Source organism: Mesoplodon densirostris, chromosome 1, assembly GCF_025265405.1.
Source record: "Mesoplodon densirostris isolate mMesDen1 chromosome 1, mMesDen1 primary haplotype, whole genome shotgun sequence".
Classification (NCBI taxonomy): domain Eukaryota; kingdom Metazoa; phylum Chordata; class Mammalia; order Artiodactyla; family Ziphiidae; genus Mesoplodon; species Mesoplodon densirostris.
The window spans coordinates 32,219,426-32,244,323 of NC_082661.1; the positions used below are offsets into that span (position 1 = coordinate 32,219,426).

A 24,898-nucleotide genomic window follows, 5' to 3' on the forward strand; every position below is an offset into this window, starting at 1 on the left:
TAGAGATCAATAATTTCACATTTCAGATACATTGAAAGATGAATGACAAGCAATTCCTAACTCCTAGCCTCTAAATGAGGACATAGATGTGAAATTACATTGTAAACCATAAGGCCCTGTCAATACAAGATAGTAGTATTGTCGCTTCTCAAGCCCCACCTATTACATTCTCCTAGACCTACAATAAACATTTTACAGTAATCCACAGGAAGCCAATTCTACATTCAAGAACACTTTTCAACCATTTCCGTAAATTATCTAGGACAACTCTTAGAGTTTAATCAGGATAGTGGGGAAGGAAGAAAAAGGATGATACTAGATTGAGGACAGGCTAAAGGCAATTTCTGCCTAGAAAGCCTAGTGTTTTCAAGAGCTGTTTTGTATTTCTGGATGTCAGGATTTTTACTAAGCCCATGCAGTTGCTGTGTCCCAGTTTCCTGGAGCTTTAGACAACTTCTCAATCTCTCTCTCTCTCTCTCCCTCCCGCCTAATTCCTTAGGAGACTATTATCTGACTCTTTATGTAACACAGCAAAGCACCAAGGGCAGCTTAATAAATGTGTGCTGAACAAATGTTGTTTGATAATATCTTCCAGCTAATTATTTTTTCTTCAATCTTTGACTTTATCTCCCAGTCATGAAGTGCCTTTATAGGAAGGTGTACTCTAGACAGCCTACATTGGCCTCCTACCTCCCTACCCTCTTCTGGCCTCTGAAGCCGTGTGGTTTTAGTGGAAAGAGCACAGATTGCGGAATATGAAAAACCTGTATTCTTCTTGTAGCTCTAACATTTACTAGCTATAGGATCCCAGGCAAATTACTTAACCTCTCTGAACCTTGGTTTCCTTATCTGTAAGCTGGAACTGAGTATCAATATTTCAAAGGATTGTTGTGAGATATTAGATTACATAAAGCACAAAGCACAAAAGAGCAGGTGCTCAATTTTACTTTCTCTGTTCCTGACTCATGCAGATTTTTAAGACCAAGTGGTGAATAACGCTGAAACATGTCTAAATACAAAACAAAATAACACCAAGAAACTATTAATCCAATCTGTTATTTAAACTGTTTTGCAAGAAAAAAGGTTACACTGTGTGTTTATTTTCACAACTAGCAAGAGAGTTTTCTTTAGTGATGCCATGGGTACCTGAAAAGATCTACATTAGACTACAGATTAGAAAAACTAGAAATGTCTTAGAAAATGCCTACACCTCAAGGTGAAACTGATCACTGAATTGTGAATAAACCAAGAAAAAAGATTATTATAGAAGCATTATAACAGATGCATGGCTATGCTGAACATGTACACGCTGGCTATGGGGCCAAAATCCAACAAAGAGGTGGAAAGACCAAGAGCAACTGGGAAAAAACCTCACTGAACAGGATACTTATGATACGTATATTTTTCTGTCTGTATACTGTCCTTCAGTAAAAAGTTTGAGAAAGGGCATATCTGAAAGGTCAACAGGAAGAAGCTCCTCCCTCCTTGAGAGCGGGGGAGACACCAGTGACGCTCTTGGGTGAGTGACTGCAAAGTCATTTCCAACTCTCGGACTCAATGAGATGCACGTGGGAACTTAACAGACTCCTCCTGCAGCTGCAGACTTTGTAGCTCACGGGAAGTCAGGAGGTCCCTGCTGAAGGGACCCCGACCAGGAGGTACCTTGTGTCCATGTCCATCACGTGCTACTAACAACATAATATGTGTCACAGGATATAGTACTGGGAGACAGTAGAGAGTAGTCTACCCTTTACTAGTTGTGTGACCTTGGCCAGAACACTGAACCATTTGGGGTCTTAGTGGAGCACCTGCCCCATCTACCACTTAGGATTGCTGCAAAAGAAAACCTACAAAGTTTACACAAATACTAGTTACCATTACTGTTAGCCAATCACATTGAACATGCTTCAGTAAGAATAACTCAGAGACCAGAAATGTATAGTAATACTTTTTACAACCCCCCAAAGAGGATTTTCTAGATAATGAAAGTTTCCCCTTCAACTACCAAACATTTAAAAATTTTAAGTATTTTTTTTACATCTTTATGGGAGTATAATTGCTTTACAATGGTGTGTTACTTTCTGCTTTATAACAAAGTGAATCAGTTATACATATACATATGTTCCCATATCTCTTCCCTCTTGCGTCTCCCTCCCTCCCACCCTCCCTATCCCACCCCTCTAGGTGGTCACAAAGCACGTAGCTGATCTCCCTGTGCTATGAGGCTGCTTCCCACTAGCTCTCTATTTTACGTTTGGTACTGTATATATGTCCATGCCACTCTCTTGCTTTGTCACAGCTTACCCTTCCCCCTCCCCATATCCTCAAGTCCATTCTCTAGTAGGTCTGTGTCTTTATTCCTGTCTTACCCCTAGGTTCTTCATGACATTTAAAAATTTTAAGTATTTTTGATGGAAGTTTTAAAAAAATTATATCCTCCTCTGAACACAATTTATTCTTTCTTAATGACTCAGAGTCATTACCATGCACACTATTATTGAAGCTTGGCTATTATTTTTATTATACTGAACTGAAATATATTGATAGTTTTGGGGGCTACTCAATTAAGTAAATCTACTGCCTAAATACAAAGAAGTCACAGTGGCAGTCTGTATTTTATTAAAAATCTGTCTGCATTTTATTAAAAATCTTTCTTCTTATTGGCCTCCAAATAGCAGCTGTGTTTAGGAGTCCCACTTTTACCTTTAGCTGAGTACTTTCGCTCACTAGCTGAGAAACCAAATCTCAAGTGCTAGATTGGTACTTTAAGTGAAAGTAAACAAGCTCTGAATGAAGGCTTGAGGAAGAGTTTTGTGAGTAAACCACATGGATCTTCTGACAACAACTTCAACTGCTCAGAGCCCTTTATTTCTGTTTTTGGTTCTTGGATGTGTTCCTGATATTTCTGAGATAGGTGGCTACAAATAAGTGAGATATTACTGCCTTTTCAATGCATCAACTACACTCTAAGTATGTTTTAGCAATACAAGAAAAGAGAAAAAAGCTTGACAAAGATCTATGAGAAGGATTAAGAAATGTCATGGCATCTTATTGTAGAAAAGACTAAAGAGAGAAATAAATGGTTCTCCCCAACTCAAGAAGTGCACTCATGTGAAAATGTTCTGGACACTGCTTCATGGCTGTGCTCTGGAAGCAGGCGTTGGTGTTTGAAGTTAACAACATGCCTTGAGATTCATGAAATCAAGGTGTGTGCCCAATAAAAGTACAGAGAGCTCTGAAGAAAAACTGAGGAAGCACTTTCTTCTAAAGCTATGCTCACAGAGAGTAAAACACTGAATAATGATTAATCCTTGGATGATACCTAACTTCCTTTATGGTTATGAAACTTGGATTTGCTGCTGTCCCACATGTTTCAATAATTTAATAGTGATTGAACATTTTAGTCACTCCCAACCTAATGTAAGGTCTTCCAAAGGGCCATGCAATCAGCTCTGAAGCAATGATTGTGACAATATGGCTAGTCCCCAAGGACAAAACAGTCAACCAACCACCAGTAGGTATTATCTATTTCACAGCATCATGGCAAGGGGAAGTGGTGTCTTCACAACTAAGGCATACTGAAGAAACATTGTTAGTACCACTGAACTCTAACCTGGAACAATGCAGTACAGCATTTGGAGGCTGAAAAACAGCATCACAGAGGCGGACACAGACTACACCAACCTTAAAACGCATTTATAGCAGTGGTTTGGGGAAGCTCAGGAGATGAAAAGATTAAAACTGAAAATGGCAACCTTGCTTGAAAGAGAAATCAACAAAGGGTCATTTTGTGTGTATTTTCCCAGTAAAAAGGATCAGGGACAATGTACTGGTGAACCACAGGTCACCAGAGCAAGCAGTAGGGTGCTCTTTATCAGTTACATCCTTGGCTACCTCAAAACTATCAACCTGGAGTGACTATATCATTTCCTGAAATCCTAAGCTATAGTGGTTTGTAAAATTCTTTGGCAATGATCAGGGGTTTTGTATATTTACCCTATAATTTGTATCTTTTAATGACTTAATTTGTCTTAGCTTTCCAAGTAGATGTAAGCTACTTGAGTGTAGGTAGGGGCCACATTTCATGTATTTCTGTTTCCTCTTAGCAAAACAGAGGGGGAGGGAAAGGGAGCATCAATGATGCTTCCTGAGTTTGCTTCTTGGATTTTCTTCCTAGGTAGCACCATTTACTGAGATAGGAACACAGGCAACGAAGCTGGCAGCTGGTGATTGCTGGGGTATATGTATCTGAAGAGTTCTGTACACATTGACTTGAAATTTTTATAAGATGCTGAATCTGAGGTATCTGGTAGGCAACTGGACACTCAGGTATGAGCCCACTAGTAGCTTCTCTTGAATATGAGAACCTTCACATTAATACTAACCTTTGTCCAAGTGTCATTAAATGGGCCCTGTTATAATAGCTAACTTTATAACTATAGTAATAAAATTACTTTTGACTGTGCTTCTAAATTACCCAGCTTCCTACCTTATTTGATTTTCTCTGGAAGTTTTTTCAATAAGACCTATGTTTAGATGAATTTTAATTCCATATCATTCAACTACTTAACTTTAAAAATTAACATCAACTTTTTGAAAGTTTCATTCTATTACTCTTTTTTCACGTTTTAAGAAAATGGGTGCTAGCCAGCTTTGCCTGAGTTTTAAATAGCTGGTCTTTACTTTGGCTTCTAGTTATTCAATTCTTACCATAGCCTTAGGCCTTTAATAGAGCCTAAATACAACATTTGTCCTGATTTACTCTCAGACAGTAAGCAGGGAAACCAAAGAGGGGTGAGTTTCTGTCCTACAGACTACTCACTCCTACAGACCACACTTAGGTCAACTCGACCTGAGAAGCACTATGTTTTATTTTTAGTTCAGTGATAGTTGGCATCACATCTGACTATATTAGATTTTTACAAGAACGGTAATTCATCACAGATTTTGAAATCACTTGAGTTCACGTTTCTTCCGCTCAGTAACAGGACACTCTCTAATAGTTAAAGTCAATTGTTTATCAGTCAGAAATACTTCACCACCACCACTGAAGAGCAGTAAAAGCTTAGGGACTGGTAAATGGGAGGAAAGGCTATAGAAGAAGGAAACTACCTGGATTAGTTCTGTTTCTCTCCTTGGTGAAAAGTGGCCTATATGACCTTGACCGATTTGTCTTTCTATCCCCAATTCAATGCCTAATTCTTAAGGGTGTGGTAAAAGGATAAGATAATATTCATAAAAAACTTTGAAAGGCACAGTTTAAGAATGATGTGTTGTTTCACAACCCTTTCTTTAATGATTTACTCAATGATGTTTTTCTAGATCAGAGGTTAGACATAGCTGAACTCGCCTACTTTGTCAATATCACGGCAATACTTAAATCTCCAAAGGAAAGCATTCCGGTGGTTAATATAAATGGTGGATGGTCAATGCCTATGTTCTTTTAGGGTAAAAGATCAAATAGAAAAGAGATGTGGTAGAGAGCTGAAATGACAATTTTAAGAGTCTAGAATGTGGGACTGATGGATTCAGGTAGTCTCTCAGTATCTGCTCTGTAACTACCAATCATCAATGCAACATCATTGATGACCAAAATATATTCTTTTTGACTGAAAAAGATCAACAGAGAGAGTGAACAATGTTTGGATGAGAGCTAATCTTAGAAGGAGGAAAAGATAATCCCAGGAAAACAGAAGGGGAGAGAAAGCTTGAGACAATACTTTAGACGGAGTGGACCAAATAGTTAAGAGTTGTAAATTAATTTAGCTTGATTCTCTTTAAATACAGGAAAACATAAAAATGCATTGTTAGCCCTGCTTAAAAGCAGTAAGAGTTGTAATTTTTGCCAGATAATAATCTGAAATTATGTTCCCTAATTCCTTACTTGTGGTCCTTTAAGCACAGAAAATGTAAGTATGTTCAAGGGCCTGGATAAGTCTGCTGACAAGTCCTCACTCTTCACTGGGAAATGCATCTACCCTTGGCTATTTCACATCTCTGTACCTTTCATACCTGGATACAGGAATACTCCAAGGGCTATGACAAAACTGTGAGTGTGTGTGTAGTGGGGAAGACGAGCATGGGGTATGGAGGTTTTTCTTCACTAAAAGGCCATGTACAGTTGTATGTGTAAACTACTGAACAATCAAGTTTTCTTTCCCTAGAACTGAACTAGGAGAAAGAGTAAAAGGGTAGGCAAAGGTGACATAGAAAAGTGAGAAATAAAGTTCTTAAGATCACAGAATAGAAAGTGGCCTCTTAAAATCAGACAGCTTAATACCTGATTTCCAGGTGGTTGAAATGCTAATTATCTAAATTTGGATTTAGATAGAATTTAGATGGATTTAGACAGAAAAAGATTTCAAAGTTGGGGTTAAGGAGAGATCAGAATTGTGGGTGATGGTGTGTTGGGGGTGGGTTCCAAATCCAAGATGTACCTGTGACTCTTCACCCTGTAAGAGTCCTCAGTGAGCCACTCTTGCTGATGGCAACATGGCATCTTGCTTAGGGTGTAGAGTGGAAGAATAGTTGAGAACTACTGATTTAAAACAGAAGACATGCAATCCCTTTGTGATAGCTTTCTAAGTTTACTGTGTTCTTAACTAAGTTCAGTAAAAACAGGGCAGAACAAAGGTTCAAAAAATTATGAATTAATACTGTAAACTGGGGGAAAGGAGAAGGGCTTCAGAGGGTGCTTACTGGACATGAAGCCATAATTTGCTAGCTTTTCTGTATCTCATGGTTTAATAAAAGGCTATTATTTAGAGTAGATCTAAATATGATAGAAGCAGTTTAAGGCTTGTATATTGTATCTTCTGTTTCTCCTAAGTTTAGCTAGATTGTCAAATTTATTAAATTACAATAAAAATATAATTATCAAGGAGATCCTTAGGTTCACTCTTTAACATATTTTCACCCTATAGCAAAGGTACCTGGGAAGCCGAAATATAATCAGAAAGTTACTTGGTGAGTCAGAAGTCAGAGCAAGGGGTCATTAAACACAACAGTCCAATGTTTCCATCTCCTCTCTAGGAATGTAACAGGCTCACAAAACACACACTTCTGTCAAACTATTTACTTCTGAAAAATTTTTTTTCCCTCTACCAAACTGATTTTTGCTTCTATCATCCCAGGTAAGACTATGCATGCACGACCAAATTACATTACATTTGGTGTTAATTAATGTAAACAAAAGGAGGGAGGGTTCAGAGGCAGTGAAAGGGGATTTTGGATTGGATGGTGTAAAGTTTAAAGATGACAGTTCCTGGAAGTGGGGGAAGAAACATCCCTAAATGATATAACTAAATACTGATTCGATGAGAACACAAATCTAAATTATTAATCTAATGAGTATTATAACTAAGAATTCTTAGAAAACACTTTGCAATAGACTTTAGAAAATACTACAGTAATTTCAGACAAAGAGGACACACCTCTGCTCATGGTTGATTTGAAACTGCAAAAGTGTCTGTCCCTAGACCTAGACTCACTGAATTACTGAAACCAGATTAAAGAGCCATCTGATCTTAAAGGCACAGCTGACATTTTAGGTCAGGATACATGAGAGCTCATGACAAGTCAGTGAGTCTAGTCTATTTCTTTTTTTGTTTTTGTATCTGTCAAGTAGGGGATTAAAATCTATGCTGTTCTTTGGGGGAAATTGCTCTTTAATTCCCTTTAAATGACCAGGACGATGATAGACTAAAAAAATACCACTGCTTAGGCAGGATATAGAGGTGCTCATTTCCCCAAGTGAGAGAAAATGTACCATATCATGATGCTCTCTTCAAGGAGGGGTGAAGGGAAAGAAACATTTGTCAAGGCCCAGCAATGGCCAAGGACCGTGCACAGTTTCCCTGGAGTGCAACTGAGAGGAGTCAGTCCACACAAGATTTCCACTACAAGAGGAATGTATTTCTTTTGTAGTAATAATAAGGACGATAATAATGATAACCTCAAAAACCCACACTACCACTTTGCAGGGCACTGTGTATGCAGATGGAGACCTAAAGGAGGCATGGGGAGCTGACACAAACAGAAAGCAAAAGAACATTTAAGAGTTCACATGACAGATCCCTGCAACACAAATGTTTTTCCCTCTCAAGAAATAAAGTGGTATGCTTTTTGACATATATTCCTAGTTTCTTTTTGGGTGAAAGGAAGAGGGGAAACTAGGAGATTACATAAATATCCAAATAAGCAGTTATCTAAGTGTCCTGAGTCTTTTGTGACTTTTATGGGATCTTCTATACCTTTTCTCATGTTCTCTTGAGGTTCTTAATCTCCACTCTTGAAACCAGACAAATCTGTGCCATAATCCTTAAAAGTGGCAAATTCTACTTTTGTTGTCATATAATAAATCACTTAAAATTGACACAATGACGGCACTCCTAAGTATTGTATTAACTAATTATTTAAAGGACCTAGACGACTTTGTAAAATGCAAAAGGACTTAAAATTTAAAACGATTCCTAAGGTACCTTATACAAGATTTAATGTTATTTCTCACGTGTTCACCTCATGAATGCTAGAGGTGAACTTTTTCGTCACTTTTTCTGCATAAAATTTCAGTCAATTTCCCACTGCTCCCAGTCCATCCTCCTTTAGCACCTTCTCTCTGTGGGCCGTGTTCTTTCTTTCTCACTATATTCTCATGGTTTGTGTCTATCTTTTATAAATAGCGCTTATGCTGCACGGTAACAGCTGACGTGGCTACCCCCTCCATTGGATTGTGAACCTTTCTATAGGTCCAGGACTTTGGCCTTTTTAACGTGGTAGCTTCACTGCCTAAAAACTGAGGCTTAGTTCATCTCAGGCATAAGTAAGTGATGAATAAACTAACCAAATAAATTACTATGTAGTGAAAATAATTTTCCCAAGACACTTTTCAAGGGAATTGAAAAGGGCAGAGGTAGCATTTTGACACGTAACCAGAAGGCAAAAGAAAAAGCTTTCAAAGAAAATGAATTCAAATCAAGGAGGCAGGGAAAGGAAGGGAATTTTGAAGGTCAGACAGTAAGAGTGTAGGCTCTTAACTGTAAGCACACAGGAGGTTGCTGGCACCAAAAAAACAAGGATGAAAAGGTATGGTTTACATAATGGTTTTCAGAAGCCATTAGAATTTCTGACTGCAACCAAGAACAAGAAGTACTTTTTACAAAGTAACTCGGTACACACATCACATCCTAGTTTGTATGTGTATGACAACACATAAGATTCAACAAAACAATATTTATCCGTATTATATGCTATGTACTCTGATTCTTTTTTCTTTTTAAAATGTTGTTTAGAACCCCCTGAACTGATCTTATAACTTACTAGTAAGGTATAACTGGTTGATTAAGTTTGCAGAGCTGGTCTACACAGACTCACCAATTCCTAGCATCTCACGAGAGTCTGCTACCCTCGTTATTTTCTTCTTAGTCCATCTCTATCTAGCTAAAATTATACTACTAGGTTTTCCTGGGAAAAATGTCTCAAGTCATTTTAATAGACGCTGAAATGAACACCTCTAAACTGTGCTAGCTATGATCTATCTGTTTGAAATGCACAGAACTCCCATTTAGTAAGAGTGTAATTAGAATCTCATTAAACAGGCAGTAGAGTCCCCAGATTCTTTCACTGGAAAACTAAAGGTTTGATGATTAAACACATAAGCACACACACATCCCCACAATCCCACCTAGATCTTACACTGTGTTATACAAACTACCACCACATATAAAGAAAAATCTACAGATTGAAAGCATGTAAAATTTCAACCTTGAAAATACAAAAAACTCTATACAATGGAAAGGAAAATAAATTCTATAAGTTCTTCTACTTTCCAAACAACTTTTATTCCACTTAATCTTTGAAAAGAAATAAAGAATGATTGATAAGTTTGATAATATTCCTCTCAAACAGGACCAAGAAATCAGAAAAGCAGCATTCCAGGTTTCAATTATAGTTCCAACATTTCTCTGTCTCTCATTTTATAGTTAAAACACGATTGGCTGCCCAATATCCCAGTCTAATATAAACTCATCTGCCTCACTTCCCAAGTTCTAATCAATATAAACAGCTTCCTCCACAACTTTGTTTTGTTTTCTTTTTGTTTGTTTGTTTTTTGCAATATGTGGGCCTCTCACTGTTGTGGCCTCTCCCGTTGCGGAGCACAGGCTCGGGATGCGCAGGCTCAGCGGCTGTGGCTCACGGGCCCAGCTGCTCCGTGGCATGTGGGATCTTCCCGAACCGGGGAACGAACCCGTGTCCCCTGCATCAGCAGGCGGACGCTCAACCACTGTGCCACCAGGGAAGCCCCTCCACAACTTTCAATGGGATTTTCTCACTCTCCTTACCTCTCACACTAAATTAACTCCTGCCAGGTGCTTTCACTCCTAGTTTTCATTTATTGAGCACTTGCAAAGAGCCTAGCATAGTGCTAAGTATTTTACATACAGAATCTCGTTTCAGCCTCACAGCAAATCTATGAGGTGGGTCGCATAACCCCCTTTCACACATAAGAAAACTAAGGCTCAGAAAGGTTCAATAACTTGTCCAAGACCATGTGCTAAGAAAGTAGAAGGGCTGGGATTTTAAGCCAGGCCCATCAAATTCTCTCTCTTAAACTTGGGATATTCTCTACTCTTCTCTCTATGCCCTACCTATTCACCTCTTCCAGCACTGAGTCAATAATGCTTATTTCTACTTAACAATCAAGTTTTAAATGTCTCAAATGTAATTTCTTTACTGGCAATTTCATAATACAGTCTTTAATTCTCTTCCTAAAAAGCAATGTAAGTTTATTCAAGAATAAAATTAGTTGATTTAATAGCTAAGATTTAATTAGTTAAAAGTGAATCTAAAAGAAAAGTATTAGATTAAATCCCTCATTCTAAGTTGAGTCAAGAGTACCAAAGTGGTATAAAGATAAGTATAAAGGTTTGGAATCATGAGTATTAAGGGCAACTCAGTATGTGAGGAGGGCAGGCAAGTCCCTTAAAGACCCCAAGTTCCTTATTTTTCATTTTAAAAATGAAAAATTAGGATGGGACCAACAGTGTTTAATCAGTGGGTTAATAAACCCACTATGGTCACAACAATGTGAATATACTTAACACTACTAAACCATACACTTAAAAATGTTTAAGTCTGTAAATTTTACGTCTTTTGACACAATTAGAAAGAGATCTGTTGAATAAACGAACTTAAAAAATGCAAACAAACAAAACAAAAAACCTGTTACAATTTGAAAATATATAACATGTTCAAGCCTCACTCTTTTTTTTTTTTTTTTTTTTTTTTGCGGTATGCGGGCCTCTCACTGTTGTGGCCTCCCCCGCTGCGGAGCACAGGCTCCGGACGCGCAGGCTCCGGACGCGCAGGCTCAGCGGCCATGGCTCACGGGCCCAGCCGCTCCGCGGCATATGGGATCCTCCCAGACCGGGGCACGAACCCGTATCCCCTGCATCGGCAGGCGGACTCTCAACCACTTGCGCCACCAGGGAGGCCCCAAGCCTCACTCTTATAAACTGATCCAGGCATCTGTATTGTTAAAAGATTGATTTTGATTGAGACTGAGTATATCCAATGATCCCCAGAATTCTTTGTGCTCTAACATTCAAAGCAGAACTAGCCTGCACACAATCGAAACAGAAATTACGAATAACATACTTTAAAATTAATCAGAAAAAGTAACTGCTCAATCTAATTTTTGCAAAAGCAAAGCACTGTCACATTCATACAATTCATAACAAAAACTTAACAAAATGGATTTGCTTTAAATAAAAGGCATCATTTTCCTTTAGAAAATGCTGCAAAAACCTAAGGTTTATAAGAACTTATTATCTAATAAAGGGTTGCTACTGTATTTCTCAATGTTTGAACAGATATAATTGGTGTATTTGTCACTCATTTAAATAGAAAGTTGCATTTTTAACAGACGCAGAGTTGAAATGGGGCCTAAAAGGCATTCAAGACAACGCTCACTTTACAGACGGAAAAACACAAGTGATCTTTCTAGTATACCAAGTTGCAAGAAATTTACATTACCAAATAATCCCTTATCACTCCAAACTGCTGATCAAATAAAAGTGGGCAAGAAAAGTACAATGAACATTTTAAAACTACCAGTCAATAAACAACAGTATTCTTCCATGCCTATAAAAAGCTCCAGGCTCAGTAAGATTTCATACTTATGAATTTTGATATACTTTTGCTTACTTCCACGCTGAACTCCAACCAAATCATGACTTAAACTATTCATTATATACCTATCAATTTTTTAAAATATTTTGAGAACATTTCTTTTCCACTAATCTCTGAAAACAAGCCTGTCTACTCCACTTGTAAATGCAGTTTGATACACTAACCACTTTCCCCTAAACAGCAAAAAGTCCAACAACTTATAAGGTGAATATGATGACTAAAATTCTGTGTTAAAATGCTTACCATTTGGAAGCAAATAATGATAAAGTGGATACTCTGAATACAAGAACAGTTATCTCTTAATGTTACTTAATAAATAAATACTTTGTTTAAAAAAAGGTTTTCACTCATTTCAGCTACAAAATCTAACAATATATGACTTGGGTATATGTTTTTACATTTGAATACAAGTGTCTGGTGAGAGGAGTTCACAGTCCTTGAGGAAAAAACAACTCCACAACTCAGAAAGCAGATACCATTTTCCATTTTTTCCACTCCATTTCCCTTATGTAGTTTCCCTGATTCCTAAGAGTTCCTGAATTAATTCCAAAGTATCAGCAGAATCAGAGAAGAAAATTTTAGATTAGAAGAAATAAGTCATTTTTTAAAATCAGGTCATAATTGAAGAGCTAAGTATCAACATGAAGATAGGCTCACTAAAATAAATTCATTGATGAGATGCTAGATTATAACCCTACTACAACTGACCTGGCCACCAGTTTAAAATGGATAATGACAAGAAACACGTAGTTATAGCTTTGTACAAAGAAATAATAATTAGGTTTCTAGAAAAATGTTCTATAGACACACATCATAACTGAGTAAGGGGAACAAGTGAAGCCAAGGAAACAAGCCTGTAGTACCAGCAAGATTTCCGATTTTATAAACATCAGGCCAAAAGGCACAAAGTGCTAGCTAGGCAGCCAAAGAAATGAGACAAAAAAAATTAACTAAAAGATAATCTAGACCAACTACCAACAATAACATCATTAAAATATACAAAATTCCATTAGAAATGACTGGAAATCACTTGAACCAGCCTATATTAACATGAGTATCATGAGCTTGAAAAAGGAGCTTTCTAAAACATTTTGCTTATCATTTCTGATCTTTATCACTGTAATTCAGTTGTTCCTTCCTAACCATTTTACAACAGAAACCACTTTGTAATACAAAACATTTTTAAACCCCGTTTCTAAAACCCACAATATAAATGTTGAGCAACATATATGCTGTTATTTGTCTGGTAAAAGGAAATACCAGCATTCTCCCAAGAATCTGAATTACTATAATAACCTTAATTGATTGACAGTGCTTTCACACTTATGCCTCAAGAGCAAACAAAAATGAGTAAATCATTATTCTTTTTGGCAAGTAATCCCAGAATAAAGTTTTACTCTAAGAAAATTATGAAAAATTAAGTTCAGCAAGCAGGTATTATGAAAATGTCAATGTATCTTGTTTAGCTGAAAATATCTGAAGTGAATAATCCAATGAAGAAAGCTGAGGTAGGGGCAGTATCAAATTAGTAGAGAGACAGGGTTACAAGGCAGTACCAAATCCAAATACTGAAGCACCATTTTGAAGCAGCAACTTCTAGTTATCTAAGGGATTTCATCTGGAAATAATTTATCACAAAAAATTACAAACTTTGATTACCAAGTGCATTTACAGTGCACGTCAAAATCTTACCCCTTTTGTGGATTTGTAAAAAAAGCATTATAATCTTAAGAAGGAGAAACCAAGCTTTTAAAACAGTTTTCACAACAAAATTTATTAGAAGAATAGTGGTTTTGAAAAGTCTAGCATCCAGTGAGAACTACCATACACAACATTACAGCTGGGAATGTTTCTCCAAAATGTCATGGTCAAATAATACAATGGAACCATTAAATCTTACACATGCACGAAAGAACTAGAGCGTTCGACATAGAATGCAAAAAAAAGGGGACCACATGGATTAAAATTTTAAGTACTCATCACATACATTAAGACACAGCTTATTTTTAGTCCAGTCAAAAATCAGAACTGCATTAAAAAATTTAATGTAGTGCAATCAAACCAAAAAACTTAAATTGTGATCATAAGTGCTCTACTACATAAATGTTGATCATAGCAAGGAACAAAAAGTTCAAATCACACAGTACAAAAAAATCTGTAAATAAATATAAACTACAGTACAAGAGAAATATTAAATTATACAATTCCGTCAAACTGTAAACAGTATATTGAAATGAGGTCCATAAGAGTAAAGGGGGTTCCTGTTTTGTTGCATGACACTTGAACTTCTAGAAATCTGAAAGATGCCATTTGCCGTATCTTCAAAGGCTATGGATTTTATATATGGAGAATTCCTTTTAGATGTAAGATATCAAATACTAAAGCAGAGGAATAATATCTATTTTGTTAACCACAGACAGTACTGCAGAAAACAAAAGGAGTTTTAAAGAATAAAGACCTCTAACAGACAAGTCTTAACATTAGAGATGCAAAGGGCTAAAACACTGGAATTAGAACTTCACATCAGAAGAAACTTGTCATTGAGGACTTCTAGGCTACAAAATATACTGACAAAATTGTCTGCTGATATGTAGTCCTAGACCTCTGCTAATTTTCTGACATTTACATACTCATGTTACAACACCAACTTTGGCAGAATCACTACTAATAAAATCAGAGCACTCCTGGCCCAATGGTTCCATCACAGTGGCCAGTGCACAGAATTCTCTAAAGACATTGCATAAACTAGAATGTAGAGGTCAGACACCCAAGGACCAGTGCTTGAATTTAGTAGTAGTATGGTGAAGAAGCAAGAGCCACATTGAGGAAGAACTGCATCTGTCATAGTTTACAGAAGCAGCAAGGAATGTCGTTTAATTGTGCTGGCTATTAGTAGCATTTAAAAATATATAGTTTAACTGTGTGTGTATGTGTATGTGTTGCATGTGCTGGCTATACATTTATGCACATTTTGTCTTTTTAAATACACTGTTAACAGGAACCCCCATATTATCTGCTCAGTAGTAATAACTGAATATATAGAATGCCACTATAAGAGTGTGAGGCACCGTGTGCTGGAGAGTTATATGCAGCTTTAAAATCTGTTTGGCTGAGTTATACCTGGATACCTGAACTGAGTTTTTAAGTTGACATTCATCAAGGATGTGCTACCAGCACGTCAAAATAAAAGCAAAACAGAAAAATACAAGTCACTGTTAGGTTTAAGAATAGCATCAAAGTACCTGAATTGAGTGAGAATAGTGTGTAAACTGTCCCTGAGGGTTTTTAAACAGTGTGTACAAGTTGGATTCCTAAGAACATCAGCTATATTTAACAGTATGGACTGATAAAATACCAATGTTTGACAGTTTAAAGTGGAGGTTATAAAGAATTATACGCAAACACTCCGAATGTATAGTTTATACGTTTCTTCTCAAAGCAGCAACAAGCTGCTGTAAAGTATACATCCCATCAGAACAAGCAACGTGTGGGAGTCAGATAAAGGTTTCTATCTTAGTCTGGTTTTCTGACAGCACAGCATATCAATATCCAATGACTATATCTTTCCTAGATCAGAATGTAACTATAATTTTGACTAGCAATATAGGATTAGACTTTTAATCAAACACTTTGCTATTACATACTAAAATTCCTTAAACTTACTAATGCTGGTATACTAACCTAGTTAATTAACCCCCCCTTCGTTTTAGAAATATACCCTTCCACAACTTAAAAACATTAAGATCCATTTTCAGTCCTCTGATGTAAAAAGCATGTCAGTGAATTAATATTAAAAATTTACACAGTAAAAAGGCCTGAATTTCAGCCAAAGATTCTAAATACTGCTCATTCCCTGAAGACTTAAAGGGAGAGAGAATCCCTACCCATTTTCCTAGTGATTTATTTTTCTAAAACTGCCTGACACAATTTTTCATTTTGGGGAACTTCCCCCTCACCTCCTCTCAAATTCCAAATTCTTAGCCTGAAATGTTTAATGAAATGGGGAAAATGAGGCAATCACTTGGAATTTCTTGCAAGGTACAAAATGTTATTGTCTTTTTAAAAAATAAGACAAGAATTATTCATATAAATGTGATCTGACCCCATATTATGTAGTATGTTTTATATTTTGAAATAATCACCCTAAAACTTACAGTACCTAAGACTCTGAAGATAAATTAAGACTTTAGTGTTGTAACAGAAAAAGTGCTGAATTATCCCTTTTCTAGTACTTTAAACATTTCAGACAAGTGCTTTCCTAGTGACAGTAAAATTTACTATATACCCTTCCACCAAGCAGGAAACAAAGTCACCTGGATGAAACAAAAGACTTTTAGGAGTGTAGCACCAGGTATTTATCAAATAACAGATGTTGTTCAACTCATTCTGAGGGGCTAAAAATATTGTAGATTGAAATTCTATTTGGCTATTGTATGTTAAAAATCCCTGCCCTACTGTGTCAGTGTCCTGTGTCCAACCCTCCCACCCCCTCCCCCAGTCCCCTTACACACTATCCACTGAGAATCTAATCTCTAAAGAGATTATTTTAAAATTTATGTTTTCAGGACATACCTGAGAAAGGGTGCAATTATGCAGAACAAGGAACCCAAGACTGCACTAATACTGGTTACAGGTTCATAAACTCTTTCCCAAGACAAATCTAAAAAGTCTAAGAGGTATGGATCTTCAAATATGTCTTACTGCTTTAGATTTTTTTGGTATGTGTGTAGGGTCATTTCCAGTGTTGAAAAGATCATCTTGAGCCTGTTCAATGACAGTTCAAGATGGGGTAAAGAGTTTAATTCCATATTCAAACAATAAAGATTAAATATTATGATTATAATATTTGCTACATCCAATAAATTTATGATTAACTAAAAGTGCTTGCTTTTCGGCTTTTATTGATATAGCTATAAATGAACTGGAAACCTTAAAATTACCCTCCTAATAGTTGCAGAATTAACTCATATTTTATTGTTTGTCAAGCCAACGTTAATTTGCCTTTATTCTCACTTTTCAAACAATCTAAAAGACTTATCTGACTATCAAATGAAGGTGGCCCAACTTTACCATGTTATCTATCCTGCGACTCATGTTTAGTACTGTAGGGCAGAATCTTTAGCTTTTCCTGATCTACATACTTTTCCCATCCTACTTCCCAACTCCCTCCTCCAATCTCCTTCATAACACTTAGGGCACACAGCTACAGGGATAATGTCTGCTTCTTTAAAAGGCAACTGCGAGTTTATTTGGGAATAAGAGACAGAGAATATGCAAAGAATTTCCTCTATTTTCCCTTCAGTCACCATGTTCACAAATCCTACTTAAGTCTCAAGGACAGAATGTATCCAAAAAAAACCTAAGAAGACTTTGGAGGTCTGCATTCCTTGTACCACGATTATACTTTTTTCCTTTTCAGTAGAGCTTGAAAGCAATTAGATTAAAAAAACATCCCTATATAGCTTAATAAAGTTTCCAAATGGGCTGTCTGGTTAAAGCCATTAAGTTTAATAACACTGGCTTGACCAGAGTATTAATGAAGACCTAATTATAATGGAAAGGTAACAAGGAAAACAATCTTTGATATCTTCATAAAGGTCAAAATTTAACCTGGAACTTTTAATGTCTCCTATAAAAGACTAAGTGGAACAATTCAGTCTATTGCCATATTCCATCACCAATGACAGCAACCTGAATATATATATATATATATATCAGAAAAGGATGGTTCACATGAAAACAACCTCTGGCATTTAGTTAAAGAAAGAATAATTTCCAAAGCGAAAATATGTAGTTTTAAAATTAAATCTACAGGGATAATAGCTGTTAACAAAATGACACTGAGCTGTCATATCTGCTGTAACTACTCAAAATAATTTCAGGTTCTGACATTGGGCTGCCTCAATAATTTGTTTTATAAAAATAACTGAATCCAAGCTTCACTATTATGGGTCAATGAAATATAAGAGACTCACAAAGGCTTAGAACCAAGCCTCGCACCATGTGCTTACTTGGGGCAGGGGGAGAACACATAGCTCACTAGCAGCTCCAAGGCTGCCACGTACTGCCTAATGACAGAAGGTAGTTATGATATGGGCCTTTGCAGGTAGTCATTTTTAGTTTAATTTAGAGTTCTCTCCAGAAAATTGGGAACTAAACTTCTCATTGTGCCTTACTGTTTTACTATCTGATCCCATATAGCTCATCTTATATATAGCTCAGGTAAAATGTTGGGGAATGGAAATGCCAATTGGTTGAGGTAATGGTTTATATAAGATAACCAGAGTTCTAAAAGCACTTCAATATTGTAAAGTAAAAGTGTACCAAATAAAGCTAATACACACTTCACACTTGTTGAGCTTGCTCACCAGAACTGAACAGTAATTAACTTCACTTAAAGACCCCTATTATCACACAAAGCCTTACTCATATCCATGATCTGCTGCAGCAAAGGTTTATCAAGCAACATCTAAACTTCAGAATAACAATAAACTTAACATTAAAAAGTATTATACACAAATATAAATTATTTTTCCTGAAAGAGAGACCTTGTCCTTCATGGTATTTAGGGAACAGAATAAAGTGTATAGCTCATCACAAACACAGTTCAGTCACCTGTAAGCCTACTAAACAAAGTAATATAATACAATACATTACTGTCAAGCTTGATGACTGTTTCAAAAGTGAGAAAGCTAATGATAAAAATACCAACTAGATATCCTTCCACGGAATTAGTGTTTTTGATTTTATAGTGCCATAGCTTATCTACTCTACATCTATGTTCTCTCATAAAAAAATGTAGGAGTTGATTTTAAATATACTATCTCCTAATATTATTTTGAGTCATATCATATAGTTGGAGTAATGTCATCATCCGCCTACTGGAAAATGAAAGGAGAAAAGGCTTTTGTGACAAAGATAGCTGTGAACTATACTTTCCCATACCATAAAAATGGTCAGCTGTTGTTTGGGCCATGCAAAACTCTGATTAGCAGAAATTAAGCATGCGAATAGACCAATCTCTATTACACATTTATGAGGATGTTCCCAAACTAGAATATCTACACTGAAAGTGCCAATACAGAATAGTGGCAAATCAAGAGGGAAACCAAATATTACGGGATCACTGCGGCACCAAGACTGACATGACAGCCAGCCACGTGATGAGCCACATCCAAGAAACACATGGTATAATGGAACTCTGAACACAAAATTTAACATTAAAAGTGCACCTGAATATTACAAACTAACTTTACAAAACCTACAATAAGGTAAAATATATATCTTTTGAAATATTCAGCAGCTTTCTGTATTTTTTTAATTTTTTTTTTTTTTTGGAGAGGCTCATGAAATTTAAAAGGGACCACTATCTAATTTCAACCATGCTTCACAAAACAATAATGGCTATTTTATATTGCAGTTACCAGTGTAATGCAATTAGTGCTTTAAAATAATCTACACTCAAAAAGAAAGAGAGAGACCGACCGACCTTTGGAGGAAATATGCTTATTCAAAAGCTTCTTGGAAAAGAAAATTTACCTGAATATCAAGTCATGACTGATCTCAAGTGTAATGTTTAAAAGCTTCACAGACATGAATATTACAATCTTCAGGTCTCAGGACTTTTAATCTGAGAAAGTTTAGAGTTTGGTTTGTTTTTTAAATTCACTTTCTAACCAAAACAAATAATAGAAGTACTCAAATTTTCACTATTTACAACTCTCAGCCTACAATCTGAAATGACACAATACAAGTTCTCTTATTTAAACTGCAGCATTAAAGGGTAGGCACACCATTCTTCTGCTGCTCGATTGTCATCCACTGAAACACACATAGAAAATATTTATGTTAGTAAAATGATCACTCCATGTACACTACAATGACAAAATTTACATAACTCAACTCATACATCACTTTAGAGACTACCACATAGGATTAAAACCTCTCTGAACAGTAAAACTCTACAAAAGTTGAACTTTTAGGGCCAGATTTTTAAATGGGCCTTTAATGATGCCTTTCTGAGGGGATCAAAACGAGCACAAATTAATTGCTCAAAGGACCTTTTTGCAGCAATCTTGGGCTACCGAATACCCCCAAACATCATGCAAAAAGGTACCATGGCTGCAATTAATTATGTGTGACAAATCGAGTGTGGAACAAAGGAGGTGTTCCTTCATAAGCTTAGGCCTTTGCTTTCAGCAAAATTTCTACAATTTCCTTCAACTGCAGATGAAAACCATACATTTCATTAAGTATTTTTTATTGCAACTTCCAGCTAGGCTAGAAAATACTGCAGAGTCATACACTGCTCTGAACCCAAACTGTTTTTTCTGTTGAGAAGACTAGAAAGCTAAGAGGAAACAGGCTCAGTCATTCACTGATTAAACTGCTACACAAAATAACCAAACCAAAAGAGGAACCCAAGCCCAGGCTATGTCAAGAATGTGTGTATTTTAATAACAGCAATGGTGTGCCTAACCTTTGAACACACAGGTTGCTGAGGGAAAACTATCCTTAGCCTAATTAACTGCTCCAAAATTTCCAGGCAAGAATTTATGCCTTGGGAATATCTGGACCTACTTCTCAAACTGTTAGTATCCATCAGAAATCATCAACCTCAATTTAATGCTCCAAGTTTTGATTTTATTTTACACAAAAACTCCAGTGATTTTTTGTTTGTTTTTGGTTAAGCATTTAGAAGGGGCTGACCACCTTTCTCAGCAGATTAGAATACAGGGTGTATGTGGGGTGGATTTTATTTTGCACGAAGAGTAATTTTAATTTGGTCACAATGCAAAATTAAATTTCATGGGCTTTATTTACCTGTTATTCTTGCAAAAAAGTTGTAGAAAATAAACGTTCCAAACCTTATCACTGTAATTTTAAAAGCCCATCTCAAAAAAAACCTTAGGTGTTCTTTAAGGAGTGCTTATATAAAACACAATCTGAAAGGTCCTGAACTGTGTGCTAAACAACCATAAAAATCAGCTAAATATCAGAAAAGTTAAGAAGGGGATAGTATGTAGGATGCCAAAAAAAAAAAAAAAAAAGAAAAGAAAAAAGTTCAAAGCAACAAATAAAACTAAAAAAAAAAACCCTGCCCCCTTGTACTAGTATCTGAATTAGTTAAAAAAGAATTGCTAAGGAGCTTGACTTCTGATTGAATTATTGTTAGAACTGAAATGCAACCTAAATCATTTTAGGTTACCTTGGGGTTGTGTTCTTTCTCTCATCACAAACATGGATTCTTCACTTATGTGGATATTTGAGCAGATTACTGAGGCTGTAAAATCTAGATACCACTTTTGCAATATTATAATTACTCACACACATTTCCCCCCTATTTTTCCCATCCCCCCAATAAACAGATCTTAAATATTTTAAAATAGTTGCTGCAACTGACATTTAGTTGTTAGTTAGCACATGATCAAATCTGTAAAAGGATTTAAGAATACAAAAAAACTTAATTTGCTAAAATGAGGCATCCTCTATTGTTTTATGTAATGTACCCTGACTGCTCCTGAGTAAGAACGGAGCTCGTCCTCCATGAGATAAGGCTATATCCTCACTTGTTGGTGAGACCAAATCCTACCCTTAGAAAATCCCAAATGAAATAACAGCAAAGGTAGTGTTACAATGTAATTGAAGCATTTTTGAAGGTAGTGTGTGCACATTTTCCACCTCCTTCCCCTCCCTGGGTGAGCACTAAATAGATTGCTAATTTGTTAAGTAAACTTAATAGTGAGAAGGAAATCATAAAATGTTAATTGACCCAAATAATTATTTATCATTGAATAGCCAAATTTCTTCAATTCAAAAGTTCATTTTTCTTAGTTTCTTTAGTTTAACCCTTAAATTAGTTGAATCTCAGAAGAAAAAAATGTGAATAATTTTATAAGATGGCTTTCCAATTTGCAATGATAAAGCTCCCAATATGACAGAGGTGGTTTCTAAAAGGGGGCTTTTTTCTTTTCTTTTCTTTTCTTTTAAATAAAGGCAAATATAACTTAAGAAAAAAAAAAAGAAAAGCATGCAGGCTCTACAGGCAAGGAGTCCACTTCCATGTATCTGTTCTCTGTGAGGTAACTCAATTCTCTTTTGTAGAGAAACATGCAAAAGGCCAAACAATATCCCGAGCCATACTGCACACGAAAATTTTAAAATATGCAACATTCAGAATGCACCTTTCACCCCTGTACACACAAGTCAATGCAAAATCTGCAAAGAAACAAGCGTCACAGTAAATGAAGTTAGGTGCCAGCAATGACAGCTGAACAATGCAGTAGTGCTCACCCAGTTTGTACAGTAATTGGCACTCTACAGTATTCCTACTCATTTTTTGATTCATTTGCACTTTGTGCTGCCTCTCCCTGGGGATCTAATTCAATCTTTACAGAAACATCTGGCCCCTCCGACCTCATTAACTTCATCTTTTTCTTTGGAGGGTTTTTCAAAGTGCCCAGCCTCTCCTTTACTTTGTACTCCAGTGTACTGTGGGGAATCCCATAAATACTCTGAGCTTTGGAAACACTCATTTTTCCACTCATAACCACTGAGATTGCTTCCTCCAGTATCTCACTGTTGTACTGTCTGTAACGCCCTCTTTTCTTCCGAGGCTGCTTGGAGCCAGGATCTCCTTCTTGATCCGATGTGGGATATGGCTGTCCAGAGGTAGACTGCTCAGCATCTGAGCCCCAAGAATCGGGTCCAGCATCTAACATGCTTTTTCTATTTTGTTTTGGAAGAATAGCCCTTAATTTTTTACTAAGCGCGCTCTCCGTTTGTGAACCCATTACCAAAGAGCTATAGCTGTACTGATCACCAGTGCGATTTTCCCAAGAAAGATCCATTCCTCGAACTTGTGGTATCTTTAAATCTACAGGAGATGAATGGCTCACATCCTTTTTCCCATCTTGTTTTGCTTGAAGTGCCATTTTTGGAAAGGCAGAGTTTTCTGCAAGAAAAGGAAGGTCACTGATGTTGTTGAGTGCACCATTTCCCCTGAACTTCATACGGCTGAGGTTGAACTCATAATGTGGTTTTGCCCAAGAGGCTTCCCTGGATAATATTAAGTGTTGTCCATGATTCTGTAATCCAGATGGTCCAAGGCTGGCAGCTGTGGACAATTGGTTTCTGCTCAGTAGTTCTTCACTAATCTGCAGGGATCGAGCCAGTGGAACTTTGAGTGATGTGGAGTGTCCAAAACCTTCCCTGGTTCCATCCTGTAAGCTTCTTGGAGGTACCCCATCACCACTCCGAAGTCCGTCTGGGCGGTACTGGCTGGGTCTCCCAGGTCGCCTAATTGGATGGAAGGAAACTGATGTGAGCAGGACTTGCACAGGTAGGGAGGGATGGGTGAGGGGACCACTCCTTTATTAGAAGGCCTTGCTTGGGTAACATCACTTTGTGTTATTTATTTATTTTCTCTAAAATTTTAAAAAAATGGTCTCGGCAGTTAGTTTTAAACTTGTTCACAAAAACAAAAACAAAAACAAAAAACAAAAAAAACAAAAAGAAAAAAAACCAGGAGCTTTTGGGCAAAGAAAAATTAAACCTGTCAGCTGGTCTCTGGTTGGGTTCACAAATATTCGGAGAAAAAGTTTCGCGCAACTGTCTGAAAATAGCACCTTAATTATTAATTACAAAGTAATCATCAAGTCTCCGTAGATCTACAAAGAATTGTGTTACCAACGTGACGTTACCACTAAACAAGTACAGTAATAAAAGAGTAAGCCAAATAATTTATTTTAATGCAACATAATTCAACATTCATGACAACCAGCTATAAAACTGGAACAATTTACATTGGTGGAACCCATAGATAATTGCTCATTTATCCCACAAACAAGTTGATGTTCTTATCAAAAAATCAAACAATTCCAAATGACATTTCTTATTTTGCTTGGGAAAAAAAACCATGGCTACCAGCCCCATGGGGGGGAAACCCCAAATCAAAACAAAACAAAATACCTATCAAATTATAACTTACCACACTTCTTCATTTTAAAACACCATTAGTTGCAGATACATGAGTACCACTGATTTTCCATTTGAAATAATCCAAGCTTTAAAGAAACTACCCTTTATTTCCCCCAAAACTTTGTTCCTTAAAGTCTACTCAAAGTAATTATTGTCAGAGGTACATAAACAATTTTTTAGCATTTTTCTTTAGTTAAAAAAAACCCTTCTTCTTAAAATACCAAACATTAATTTTAAAATTTTAAGTGGACAGCTTTCAAATAATGTTTAAAAAAGTCAACTACTTACACAAAGTTAATTCATAAGGCTTTCATTTTTACAATAGATAAAGATTATCAATGATAAAACTGGCAACTGGTAAAGCATGCCCAAGGGGAATAATTACATTAACTAGGCACAAAAGTGGAACTTTGCAGAAATAATGGTAAACCAGCTATGTTCTCCAAAAGTCTACAGGGACTCTGACGTTACCAGTAAATAAGATATAACGATTCAGCTAAAAGATGGGCAGTACTGCCGGTGCTTTTGTCTTCCAGAAAACACTACCACAATAAAAACATTTACTTTCCATTCAGAGGGACAAACACAGCAATTTCAACAATATAATACATAGACGTGGTGGCCAAGTTTAAAGTGAATCTTAAGCAAGGGATGCATTTATGCAAACAGCACTTAGGCTTCTCTTACATGTGTCCTTAATTACATAACTCAAGTTTTTTGACATATAAAT

General features: G+C 36.5%; 1 protein-coding gene across 9 annotated transcripts in view; it reads right to left on the reverse strand.

Moving 5' to 3' along the window:
• LCOR (ligand dependent nuclear receptor corepressor) overlaps window positions 1–24,898 on the reverse strand; it is a 133,815-nt gene that overhangs the window by 14,932 nt on the left and 93,985 nt on the right. The window contains exon 8 of one of the 9 annotated variants that reach the window (XM_060101571.1): window positions 20,017–23,487. The exons of the other annotated variants lie outside the window; for them this stretch is intronic. Coding sequence (XP_059957554.1) covers window positions 22,518–23,487 — 970 coding nt within the window. The 3' untranslated portion in view covers window positions 20,017–22,517. Of the gene's footprint in view, window positions 1–20,016; window positions 23,488–24,898 lie in introns of those variants that run through there. 9 annotated transcript variants of the gene reach the window in all.